General features: G+C 39.4%; 1 protein-coding gene across 1 annotated transcript; it reads left to right on the top strand.

The window, feature by feature from the left end:
- Nucleotides 1–7,485: 7,485 nt before the first annotated feature.
- LOC138880984 (uncharacterized) lies at nucleotides 7,486–8,135 on the top strand. The gene is made up of 2 exons (XM_070161170.1): nucleotides 7,486–7,785; nucleotides 7,980–8,135. The coding sequence occupies exons 1-2, from the start codon at nucleotides 7,486–7,488 to the stop codon at nucleotides 8,133–8,135; spliced, it is 456 nt and encodes a 151-aa protein (XP_070017271.1).
- The last annotated feature ends 6,064 nt before the right edge of the window (nucleotides 8,136–14,199 follow it).

The raw sequence follows: 14,199 nt of genomic DNA, 5'->3' as shown, positions 1-14,199 counted from the left end.
GCTGATTCTCTTGACAATCCCTCTAACACGCGTCAATTGCGAAAACAAGTAATGGCGGGTCGAAGTAAGGAAAAATCTATATGATGTTCTTGAGAAAGATTGTACTGTGCTCTCTTAGAATTGCAAATCTCATTGCTATTATACAGTATAACTTCATGTGAAATTTTACTGAAGCTTCATCCGTTACTTGGCACAACTAGCATTATACCTTAATAAGGTAAGCAATCTCTTAAAATGTTGTGCTTGAACTCGATCCATAAGAAGATCTCTTAGCAAGTCTTAGCATACTCTTTTAATAAGGTAAGAGATCAAGTGTTAAAGTTACATGTTGTGGGCCCCACTTGATGATGACTTGGCCACAAATACTCTCTTAAAATACCACCTTGTAATGAGAGTTATGAGTCATTTTCTTTGTCTTAGCTTGCTGCCATGTTGTGGCTCAAGGATTTATCCAAAAGGTCTTAATAAATTATCCACCAATTTCTTAATAATTTGTTAATCTCCCATTAACCAATACCCCACATAATTAAGAATTATCTCAAATTATTTAATATACTACTCACTTTTAACATACCTTATACACCTCACTATCATGGTCATGTGATACCTTGTATGACACTAGTCCATAAATGTTGGGTATTATAGCTCAGACTGTATTTTATCCCAAATCGACAAACTTCGACGAAACTCACTTTCTTTGATTCACTTACCCTCTCACCTTCATGAATTTACTAATAACTTGTTTGAAATAGCATAATACTTATAATCTCCAAATAATGTTGTCCTTAGACTGATGTCAATTATCTTACAACAAATTCAACGTACAATACTACAGGGTGTAACATAGTCATAATATACTACTGCGGAGCGTATCATCATCGTAATATAATACTGCAGAGTGTAACATCAATGTAATATTGTGGGGCGTAACACTTCTCTCGCGATCGCGAAAGGGAAATTCGGCTGAGGTGAATTTGTTCTTCGCGAACACGGGGCCTTGGTCACGAACGCGAAGTTGTGGAGGGGGGCTTAACCTTCGCGAACGCAACAACCCTCTCGCGAACATGAAGATTTTTGGGGATCTGGGGGAGGTCAGACTGTATCTCATCGCGAATGCGAGCCTTGTCTTACAAATGCAAAGGCTAGGGGGTTAAGCCTCCGTGAACGTGTATGCCATTTGGGCCGTTGTTATTCGCAAACGTGTCAGGTGCTTCACGAATGTGAAAAATACATGATGCCTAGGTATTAAAACAGTTAAAGCCAGGATTTTCACCATTTTTCAAGTTTGAGCTCGGCCTAGAGGCGATTTTGAAGAGATTTTTCATCTCAACTTTATTGGTTAGTAAATTTTAACTTATTTTATTACATTTTCGTAAACACCCATTTATTTTAACCTTTCATTAAGGATTTTTCGTGGTAGAAATTAGGGATTTAGGTAGAAATTAGGGATTTGAGAAATTGAGATTTAGACCTTGAATTGAGATCAAATTTCGAAATAAATCACATAACCGGGCTCAGGGGTGGTGAATAGGTAATTAGATTTTTTTCTGAATTACGAATTTTGACCAAGCGAGCCTAGGGTTGACTTTTGTTGACTTTTTCCAAATCATTAAAGATTGAATCTTTCTCACTCGTGGGTAGTTTCTAAAGCCTATTTTGAAATATTTAAACAATATTGGTCTAGATTTGATTGGTTTGGAGGCTAATTCTAAAGGAAAAACTGCGGTTGAGCATTGATTTAGTTGCGGGGTGAGGTAAGTATCGTGGTTAACCTTGAATTGAGGGATTATGACTTGTTAGTCTATTTTCTATGTGAATTATGTGTGAAGACGGTGTATATGTGAGGTGCCGAGTATATATACATTGTTATCGGGTTAAAGCATGAGGGTGGAAATTGTTTCTTTTTTCTAGGTTGTTTCATTGACTATATTTCCCATGCTTAGGTTAGATTATTATTTTTTTAATTATCCACCTCATTTTTATAGTTAATTTTAAAGGTGTTGCAAATTTTTAAAGTTGGGTTTGTTATCATGGAACTATACTTGAAGTGAAATTGCTTCATGCATTGCATTGTTAACTCGGATTTGTAATGTTACTTGGTGAGGAAGAGTGAAAAGTACGAAGGGTGTTGTCGTGCATTATTTGCATACATTATCACCATTTGAGAGAATTGTGAGGATTAAAGCACGAAGGATGATGTCGTGCATTTGATTGCTTCTCATCATTTATCATATCATGTGAGGTTGGGAGCAAAAGCACAAAGGGTGATGCCGTGCCATTTCGTTTATGGTATTACATGGTGAAGATGAGAGTAAAAGCACGAAAGGTGATGCCGTGCCATTGTTGATTTTATTTCTTTACTTGGTCTCCGGTTGATGATTTAATTGGTTTCAATATTATTGTTTATCAGAGAAAGATTATTTGATGGTTTTGCACTTGCCTTTCGTATCGTACTCCCCTTTCTACATGCCCCCTCCAAGATAATATATAAATTGTCCTACTTTTTATTCTATTGCACTATGTATATATATTTGTACAGGATTTTACGTAGGTGTCTTGCCATAGCCTTGTCACTACCTCGTCGGGGTTAGGCTCGACACATACAAAGTACATTGGATCGATTGTACTCATGCTACACTTATGCACTTCTTATGTAAATAATGGTGTTGATCGCGATGGTGTCTAGAGGTGCTCTACTTGGATTTAGATGTATCAGAGACTTGAGGTATAGCTGCACAGCATCCGCAGCCCTAAAGTCCCCTTCTTAACTATTCTACTGTTTATCTAGTTTCAAACATTTGTACTTTACTTCAAACTATTATGTGTAGTATTCTAGTTGCTCATGTACTTGTGACTCCGGATTTCTGGGAGTATCTAGCATTGCATTATTTCCATTAATACTGTGTTAAATTCTGAGTTTTTTTATCATTAAATGTCATTACTTCGTGTTAATTTTTAAAAACTGGTTAATTAATTTAATAACACTAGCTTTCCTAACAAGCGGATGTTAGGCGCCATCGCGGTCCCGAGGTTGGGACTTTCGATTCGTGATAAGTTGGTATCAGAGCACTATGCTGCTTAAGTCTCATGAGTCATGAGCAAGCTTAATAGAGTCTAAAGGATCGGTACAAAGACGTATGTACTTATCTTCTAGAGGATATAGAGCTTTAGGAAAGTTTTACTTCTTTCTTTCTCAATCATGCAAATTTATTCTATCAGTGAAGTTTAAAAATCATTTCATTCTTGTTTTCTCGCAGATGGTGAGGACACGCACAACATCCATGGCAGGTCAGGAGTCGGAGCCCCAGGTTGTTGCCAATACCAAGGGTAGAGGCCGGGGCTGAGGTTGAGCTAGAGGCAGAGGCGGAGCTCAACCTAGAGCACGTGCAACAACACCTATTCTGGAGCCTCAGTTCGAGCAGGAGGAGGAGGTTCCTATTCAGACCATGCCAGTTAGAGCAGCTCAGGTCCTTGAGGGGTTAAATGTTACCCATGTACTTTAGGATGCTCTAGTCTGCTTGGTGGGCCTTATAGAGAGCGTGGCCTAGACCAGTGCATTTTCGATGGCACCAACCGTCTCTTAGGCAGGGGGAGGAGCACAGAATCCTGCTACTCACACGCTAGAGCAGATGGCTCACAAAAACTAGACTCCGACAGTTTTGCTAGTTGGAGTGGCTCAGCCTATTATTGCTACACAGATCGGGGAAAGGCATGCAATGTCTTCTAAGGGATTGTTGAGAATGGACAAGTTCACAAAGTTATTTCCTATTCACTTTGGTGGCACACCTTCTAAGGACCCACATGATTTCATTTACCATTGCCACGAGGTGTTGGGAAATATGGATATTATGGATTCTAATGGAGTTGACTTTGTATTATTTGAGATGGCCGATTCTGCCAAGAGGTGGTGGCGGGATTATGTGCAGGCCAGACCAACTGGTTCACCGCCATTCACTTGGGATCAGTTTTCGCAGCTTTTTTTGGAGAAGTTCATTCCATTTACGTTGAGACAGGAGTACCACAGACAGTTTGAGCGCCTTCAATAGGGTAACATGTCTATTACCAAGTATGAGACCAGATTCGTGGATTTAGCTCGCCATGCAATTATCTTTCTTCCTACTGAGAGGGAGAGAGTGGGGAGATTCATTGATGGGCTTACTTTTAGTATCAGTCTGCAGATGGCCAAGGAGACTGGGGATGATATTTTTTTTCTAGCGGGTTGTAGAGATTACTAGACGGATTGAGATGATTCGTGGTTAGGGTAGGGAGGCGATATATGAGAAAAGGCCTCGTCATTCTAGTAGTTTCAGTGGTGCCTCGTCTAGAGGCAAGGGTTCATTTGATAGGGTCTATCCTCCTAGGCCGATTCAGTCAGCACTTCAAGTATCCTATGGTGCTTCGAGTAGTCGTGGTTCTTATGGGTCTCATCATGATCATCTAGCCTACAACGCACCTTCAGTTCCTATTAGTGCACCTCTGATCCAAAGTTATCAGGGTGGTTATCCAAGTCGACAGGGTCAGTTCTAGAGTCAGCAGTCACAACAAGTGAGGACTTATTATACTTGTTGATATTCGAGGCACGTCACGAGATTTTGCCCTAGGTCACAGTGTAACATACCACAACAAGGCTCTCATACTATGGTTCCAACACTAGTTGCTCCGCCGCCCTCTCAGGTAGCTAGAGGTAGGGGTCAGGCTGCTAGAGGTGGAGGTCATGCCATTAAAGGTGGAGGCTAGCCAACTAGAGGTTGTCTGAGAGGTGGAGGTCGGAATGGTTGGGCCCAGCCCCATTTTTATACATTTCCATCTAGACCTGAGGCAGAGTTATCTGACACTATTATCATAGGTATTGTTCCGGTTTGCCATAGAGATGCCTCAGTTTTATTTGATCCATGCTCTACTTATTCATACGTGTCATCCTATTTTGCTTTATTTTTGGTTATGCCTTGTGATTCTTTGAATACTCTTGTCTATGTGTCCACGCCTGTGGGAAATTCTATTGTTATAGATTGTGTTTATCGCTCGTGTGTGGTTTCTATCGGTAGCTTTGAGACTAGGGTAAACCTTCTACTTCTTGACATAGTAGACTTTGATATTATCTTGGTATAGATTGGCTATCACCTTATCATGCTATTTTGGATTACCATGCCAAGATGGTGACCTTAGCCATGCTGGGGTTGCCTTGATTAGAGTGGAGAGGGACCCCTGGCCATTCTACTAGCAGGGTTATTTCTTATGTGAAGGCTCGGTATATGGTCGAGAAGGGATACCTAGCATATGCCCATGATTCTAGTGCGAAGGTTCATTCCATGGATTCAGTACCAGTTGTGCGCGGATTTCCAAAAGTGTTTCGTGCAGATTTTTTGGGGATGCCACCCGATAGAGATATCGACTTTTGTATTGACTTGGCTTTAGGCACTCAGCCCATTTCTCAGCTGAGTTCAAGGAATTGAAGGAGCAGTTGCAGGATTTGCTTGATAAAGGATTCATTAGACCTAGTGTCTCGCCTTGGGGTGCACCAGTATTGTTCGTGAAGAAGAAGGATGGTTCGATGAGGATGTGTGTAGATTATCGGCAGCTGAACAAGGTCACTATCAAGAACAAGCATCTGTTGTCAATGATTGATGACTTATTTTATCAGTTTCAGGTTGCCAAAGTGTTTTTGAAGATTGATCTGAGATCTGGCTACCGTCCATTGAAGATTAGGGCATCGGATGTTCCTAAGATAGCTTTTCGGACTCAGTATAGTCACTATGAGTTCTTAGTGATGTCATTTGACTTAACAAAGGCCCGACATCATTTATGGATTTGATGAACCGGGTATTTAAGCCCTATTTGGATTCTTTTGTAGTTGTCTTCATTGATGATATATTAGTTTACTCCCACAGTCGAGAAGAGCATGAGCAGTATCATCGGGTTGTACTTCATACCTTGAAGGATAGTTAGTTATATGCCAAGTTTTCAAAGTGTGAGGTTTGGTTGGATTTGGTTGTCTTTTTGGGGCATGTTGTATCTTCCGAAGGCATTAAAGTAGATCCTAAGAAGATTGAGGCAGTTCAGAACTGGCCTTAACCTACTTCAGCTACAATGATTTGGAGCTTCTTGTGTTTGGCGGGTTATTATCCCGGTTCGTGGAGGGGTTTTCATCTATCTCATCCCCATTGACCAAGTTGATCTAGAAGGGTGCTCTTTCAGATGGTCCGCTGAGTGTGAGTTGAGTTTTCAGAAGCTCAAGACTTCTTTGACCACAGCTCAAGTTCTAGTTTTACTGTCAGCATCAGGTTCATATGCAGTTTATTGTGATGCTTCAGTGATTGGTATCAGATGAGTCTTGATGCATGAGGGTAGGGTAATCACTTATGCTTCGCGTCAACTGAAGAGCCATGAGAAGAACTACCCCGTTCATGACTTAGAGTTGGAAGCTATTGTTGATGTATTGAAGATTTGGAGGCAATATCTCTATGGCATGTCGTGTGAGGTATTCATAGATCATCGGAGTTCACAACACTTGTTTAAGCAAAAAGATCAAAACTTGAGATAGCGGAGGTGGTTAGAGCTATTAAAATACTATGATATCACCATTTTGTACCATCCCGGGAAGGCCAATATGGTGGCCGATGCCTTTAGCAGAAAGGCTGAGAGTATGGGTAGCCTTGTATATATTCCAGTTGGTGAGAGACCGCTAGCATTGGATGTTCAGGCTTTGGCCAATTAGCTCATAAGTTTAGATGTTTCGGAGCCTAGCTAGGCTCTTGCTTGCACGGTTTCTCAGTCTTCTTCGTATGAGTGCATCAGAGAGCGTCAGTATGATGACCCCTATTTGCTTGTCCTTAAGGACATCGTGCAGCGCGATGATGGCAAGGAGGTTTCTATTGGAGATGATGGTGTGTTGCTGATACAAGGTCAGATTTGTATGCTGAATGTGGATGGGTTGCATGAATTGATTCTTGTGGAGGGCCACAGTTCACAATATTCCATTCATACGGGTGCCGCCAAGATGTATCAGGATTTGAGGCTACACTATTGGTTGAAAAGAATGAAGAAAGATATAGTGGAGTATGTGACTCTATCTTTAAACGGTCAGCAAGTGAAGTACGATGACTAGAGGCCGGGCGGTTTGCTTCAGAGACTTGAGATTCCCGAGTGGAAGTGTGAGCGTATTACCATGGATTTAGTTGTTGGGATCCTAGGAACTTTTAAGAAATTCGACGTAGTGTGGGTTATTTTGGATAGACGGACTAAGTCTATAGATTTCATACATATTGTGACTACCTATTCTTCAGAGTAGTTGGCTCAGATCTATATCTGGGATATTGTTCGTCTTCACGGCATGCTAGTGTCTATTATCTCTGATTGAGGCATACAATTCACATCACATTTTTGGAGAGCTGTGCAGCGTAGTTAGGTACGCGGGTTGAGTTGAGTACATCATTTCACCCCCAGACAAACGGGTATTCCGATTGCACCATTTAGATCTTGGAGGACATGTTACGCGCATGTGTTATGGATTTCGGGGGTTCTTGGGATCAGTTCTTACCACTTGCAGAGTTTTACTACAACAACAACTACCAATCTAGTATTCAAATGGATCCATATGAGGCCTTATATGGGAGGCAGGGTCGTTCTCCAATTGGCTGGTTTGAACCAGGAGAGGCTAGGTTGTTGGGCACTGATTTGGTTCGGAATGCCTTGGAGAAAGTCAAGTTGATTCAGGATAGGCTTCATGTAGCACAGTCTAGACAGAAGAGTTATGTTGATCAGAAGGTTTGTGATGTTGCATATAAGGTAGGTGAGAAAGTGTTGCTCAGAATTTCGCCCATGAAGGGTGCGATGAGGTCCGGGAAGAAGGGAAAGTTGACCCTTGGTATATTGACCCCTTTGAGGTGCTTGAGAGAGTTGGGGAGGTGGCCTACAAACTTGCATTGCCACCTAGGCTATCAGATGTTCACCTAGCGTTTCATGTTTCTATGCTCTAATAGTATTATGGTGATCCATCACATGTATTGGACTTCAACACGGTTCAACTTGATGAGAATCTAGCCTATGAGGAGGACCCGGTGGCAATTTTAGACCGACAGATTCAAAAGTTGAGATCTAGGAGATTTCCCTCTATGAAAGTGCAATGGATAGGTTAGCTGATTGATGCATCTACGTGGGAGTCCGAGTCCGATATGCGGAGTAGATGGCCATACCTTTTCACCAGTCTAGGTAATTTTCTATGTCCGTTTCTAGGACGAGGTTTCTTTTAGAGGTGGAGAATGTGCCGACCCGATAGGGAGTTTTGAGTACTATCCTTTATATTCATATTTCGAGACATTTATTAGCTCCATTTTATGTTCCTCGATTTGTGTACATAGTCCCTGTTTTTTTCCGGAATGTTTTTACATAAAAATTTGAAGAGAATATGATTTTTTAGTTTAAAAATAACTTGAGTTGACTACGGTCATTTTTGTGTAAACGACTTCTGATCAGTATTTTGACGATTCCACTGGGTTCGTATCGTAATTTCGGACTTGGGATTATGCACGAAATTGAATTCGAAGGTCCCTAGTTTAATTTAACTTTCTTTGCCGAAAGCTAGTAATTTGAAGGTTTGAAAATTTCCTAGGTTTGACCGAGGGTTGACTTAATGGTTATCGGTTCAGATTTTGGTTTCTGGACTTGGTATAGGACCGTCTTGCTATTTGAAACTTATTTGCAAAATTTGGTGCAAATCGGAGTTAGTTTGATAGGATTTAGACGTTTGGTTGTGATTTTTGAGGTTCTTAAGCCTCTTTGAATTTTTACGCATTTTGATGTTTGATTCGTAGTTAGAGATATTATTTTGATGTTTTGATCATGCAAGCGAGTTCATATGATGTTATTACACTTGTGTGCATACTTGGTTTGGAGCCCAAGGGATTCGGGAGAGTTTCGGGTAGGCTACGGACTATTTTGGACTTAAGAAGTTGCTGGTTTTCAGCTGTTTCTGATGTCTAATGTTTTATTCTTCACGATTGCGAAGGGGAAATTGGGGCTGGGGTAGCTTGGTTCTTCACGAACTTGAGGACTGGGTCATGAATGCGAGGATTGGGTTGCGAACGCAAAGTAGTGGGGGCTTACCCTTCATGAACGCGGCAGCCCTATCGCGAATGTGAAGAGTTGTAGGGATCTAGGGGAGGTCGGATTGTTCCTCATCGTGATTGCGAGCGTTGTCTTGTGAACGCAAAGGCTCGGGGGGGGGGGGTTAATCCTTTGTGAACGCGAAGAGTTCATCGCGAACACGTAGGCTATTTGGGCCGTTGTCTACGCGAACGCATCAAGTGCTTCGCGAACGTGAAGAACATCTGACGCCCAAGTATTAAAACATTTGAAAGTCGGGATTCACCATTTTTTTTTTACCATTTTCAAGTTTGAGCTCGGCCTAGAGGCAATTTTGAAGAGATTTTCATCCTAACTTCATTGGTTAGTAAATTTTAAGTTGTTTTCGTAAATACCCATTGATTTTAACCTTTAATCTAGTAATTTTCTGGTAAAAATTGGGGAGTTAGGAAGAAATTGGAGATTTTGAGAAATTTAGAATTAGACATCGAATTGAGGTCCGATTTTGAAATAAATCACATAACCGGGTTCGGGGGGTAAATGTGTAATTTGGTATAGGTCCGAATCTCGGGTTTTGACCAAGCTAACCTGAGTTGACTTTTTCCAAATCATTAAAGATTGAATTTTTTTCACTCGTGGGTAGTTTCTAAAGCCTATTTTTAATTATTTAAACTATATTTGGCTAGATTTGATTGGTTTGAAGGCTAATTCTAAAGAAAAAGCAGTTGCTGAGCATTGATTTAATTCCGGAGTGAGGTAAGTGTCATGGTTAACCTTGACTTAAGGGATTATGACTTATTGGTCTATTTGCTATGTGAATTATGTGTGGGAACGACGTATATGTGAAGTAGCGAGTATATATACGTTGTAATTTGGTTAAAGCATGCAGGGAAAAATTATTTATTTGTTTTAGGTTGTTTCATTGACTATCTTTCTCATGCTTAGGTTAGATTATTACTTCTTTAATCATCCACCTCGTATTTATTATTAATTTTAAAGATGGTGGAAATTTTGAAAGTTGGGTATGTTATCATGACACTATAATTGAAGTGAAATTGCTTCCCGCCTTGCATTGGTAACTCGGATTTGTATTGTTGCTTGGTGAGAAAGAGCGAAAAGCATGAAGGTTGTTGTCATACTTTATTTGCGTACATTATCATCCATTTGAGAGAATTGCGAGGATTAAAGCACGAAGGGTGATGTCGTGCATTTGATTGCTTATTATCATTTATCATATCACGTGAGATTGAGAGCCATTTCATTTATGATATTACGGGGTGAAGGCGAGAGTAAAAGCACGAAAGGTAATGTCGTACCATTATTGATTTTATTGCTTTACTTGGTTTCCACTTGATGATTTATTTGGTTTCATTATTACTTTTTATCAGAGAAAGATTATTTGATGGTTTTGTACTTGCCATTCGTATCATATTCCCCTTTCCCTCCCAGTTAATATTTAAATTTTCCTACTTGTTATTCTATTGCATTACGTGTGTGTATATATATATATATATATATATATATATATATATATATATATATATATATATATGGTACATAATTTTACGTAAGTGTCTTATCATATCCTCGTCACTATCTCGTCGGGATTATGCTCGATACTTACAGAGTACATTAGGTCGATTGTATTCATGCTACACTTCTGCACTTCTTGTACAGATACTGGTGTTCATTCCAGCGGTGTCTAGAGGTGCTCCACTCGGATTCAATTGTATCGAAGACTTGAGGTATAGCTGCACAGCGCCCGCAACCCTGAAGTCCCTTTATTTATCTATTATATTGTTTATTTAGTTTCAAACAGTTGTACTTTGCTTATCATTAAATGTCATTACTTTGTGTTAATTGTAAAAAACTAGTTAATTAATTTAATAATATCGGCTTGCATAACAAGTAGATATTAGGGGCCATCACGACCTTCAGATTGGAAATTCCGGGCCGGGAAAACAAGATCCTAGCAAGGTAAACACTCCGTTAAAAGTTTTCTCAATTTATCGGAATCAAGAATGGTAAGCAAATTCAAGCACAAATCAAGCAATAAAGTCTAATGAACAACAAAATAAACATGGAAAGGAGAAAAAAGCAGCCAATCGCAAAAGACAATTCTACAAAAAAAAAATCTCTTCAGCAAAAACCACAGGAACGTCAATCTTTCTAAAAGTTTCACTATACCAAACAATTCAGATTTTAGAGATACTATTTCAGGCTCTTTCACACATCAATTACTAGTTTTTATGCAATTAGTCTGTCACTTGTTAGTTGTTATCTGCTATATTTAAATGATGAAAGATAAAAAAAAAGAAGAGAATCCTGAAGATTAAAGTTTTTGTCTATGTTGCTCAAATTTTTAAAATGCCCCTGAATTCATATAGAATAAATTATACGCCCTTTGCTTCACTTTGTTTGTCCTAGTTTGACCTGACACAAAATTTAATAAAGAGAGTAAGACTTTTAAAATAAATAATCATAAATATTCCTTAAATTTATGTGGCTATAAAACTTTTGAAAAACATGATCCAAACATGTGATAGTTTTTGTGTCACTAGAAAAACTTCTCATTGAGAAAATATTAAAACTCTCACGCCCCAAAATTAAGGTGGGATGTGATGGCACTAAAGCAACTTTACACGCCGAGCGAAACCTATTCCAACTGGCCGATAATGCTATTAAGCTTAATTAAAAAACAATTGAAGTCTGAATAATCTTATACCACAAATATCTGAAAGGCTATAAATATTTATTTTTCAAAATTAGCATCTGCTAATATAAACCCACCAACGATAAGTTGTGAGCCTCTAAGGACTAAAACAACAAATAATACTCTTTGGTACATTCCCCTGAAATAACATAAATATCTAAATAGCTGAAAATCTAGAAATATTCAACTATTGCTGGACGGAATAAACTGAGTCTTCCTTCTAGATTCACAAGAAGTTCGGAATCTAGCCACAAGCATTGTTACCTTCACACTCAATGCCTACCACATAACGTGATTGGCCCTTATATTAGTACCTTCAAGGATACCCAAGAAATCTTGTTGACAACCCCTTAAACGAAGGACAAGACTAGCTTGAGCTATATAAAAATATAACGAATGCAGCAAGTAGAGGAAGTAATCCACATAACACATATTAAATAATATGTAAGCTGAAACCGATTCTGAAACACTAAATTTAAAATTGACAAATGAAAGCTGAAATTGAAAACTGAATTTGAAGCTGATATTTGAAACTGATATTGAAAACTGTGTTATTTTTAAATAAATAACTTTTTGAAAAGATTTTCACATTGTAGCCACGTGAGTATCTGGGAACGCACGTGGACTACAAAAACTATTATGGGGTCTCTGATTGTGCTCACTCAAGCTCAACCCATAATGGGGCCATCGAGTATGCACATAAGCCCAACTCATCTGAGCACATTAGCACCTGTAAGCATGGGGTAGCTAACCCTGGCCACCGTGGCACTCATGCTTAGGCGGGCTGGCGTTTCTCTCTTTTGGATGTGATCACATTAATCTTAATGTAAGCTAAAGGTCTGAGTACTATAAGCAATTTCACATAAGCAAACAATTTCACATATGCAACTACTGTAATATCTCGTACAATTTCATCATTTTCTGTCATAAGGATTCACAAACATATGTAGTTTATTCAGAAAAGTAGTGCAAATAATAAAATATGCATTATAATATAGCCTTTGAATTAGGAAAGAAACCGTAACTCACCTGAATCAACTGTCAAAAATCTCTACCTAAGCTCCTATGTTCAATACTTTTTTTTATATATTATTTCCCAGATTAGCTGGGGAGTTGTATTTCATCCAAAAGATAGTTCAAGAGGGGGATAAACCCTTACCTCCATAATACAACACACAGATATAGTTTATCCTTCAAAAAAGGGCAGCGGTAACCTATTCACATGCCCAACGAGAGAGGGGGGAAAAATTAACTAACAAAAAAGTTCGACTTGTCATATTTTGTTCTGATACTAGGTATTTGATTTTTGTCTAGATGATAAGGTGTGATGACCCAAAGGGTCATCTCATAGTTTAGAACCCAATGCGGGGTTCCGAGGCCTTCAAAACCTCATCCTACTTCTCCTTGATATGCGTGTGCAATCCGGGCGCGTTTTCGGAAAGCCTTCGTGCGAAAACTTTGAGAAAATAATAATTTTAGCCTTAAAAAGAATTTTACTTGACTTCGGTCAACATTTTTAGTGAACGGATACGGGCTCGTATTTTGACGCTCCCGGTGGGTCCGTAGTAAAAAATGGAACTTGGGCGTATGCCCGGAATCGAATTCCGAGGTCCCTAGCCCGAGTAATGATTTTTTGTTAAAAATTGTTAAACTGAAAATCTAAGGATTTAAAGAAATTGAAGAATGTTTGATCATGTTAGTATCGGGCTCGTGTGCTGGTTTCGGAGCCCGGACTGCGAAATTTGGTACGAAACGGGGCTGATTTGACGTGATTCAGACGTTCGGTTGTAAAAATAGGGATTTCAAATGTTCTTAAGGATTTCATATGTTTTGGTGTTAAATCTGTGGTTTTAGATGTTATTTCAGCGATTTGATCGCACGAGCAAGTTTGAATGATGTTGTTAGACTTGTGTTAGTATTCGGTGTGGAGCCCCGAGGCCTTGGGTGGGTTTTGGACGTGTGTTGAGAGTGAAAACACTCCAGTTTTTGGTGTTTCCAAGCAGATGTTGCAGGTCTTGCAAATGCGAAGATTTGTTCGCATTTGCGAGGAAGGCTTCGCAATTGCGAAGAAGCCTGAGTTTGTGACCCTTTTGTCGCATTTGCAACCCTTGAAGTGGGAGCCCAGGTTCGCATTTGCGATGATTTTGTCGCATTTGCGACCTTCGCATTTGCAAACCTGATGTCGCAAATGCGACAGCAGCGGTCTGGACACAACTTTTAAAACGGTACTTAGGCCATTTATTTCCTTTCACTTCTACACTTGGGCGATTTGGGAGCTTCCTAAGAGGAGATTTCAACCTAGCATTGTGAGGTAAGTTATTTATGCTTAATGTGAGTTTAATAATTGAGTTTTGGGTAGATTAACACATATAGATTAGTGAAAATCATGAGATTAGAGTAAAACC

The sequence above is a fragment of the Nicotiana sylvestris genome, chromosome 11, assembly GCF_000393655.2.
Source record: "Nicotiana sylvestris chromosome 11, ASM39365v2, whole genome shotgun sequence".
Lineage (NCBI taxonomy): Eukaryota > Viridiplantae > Streptophyta > Magnoliopsida > Solanales > Solanaceae > Nicotiana > Nicotiana sylvestris.
This window is presented reverse-complemented; position numbering and strand designations above follow the sequence as displayed.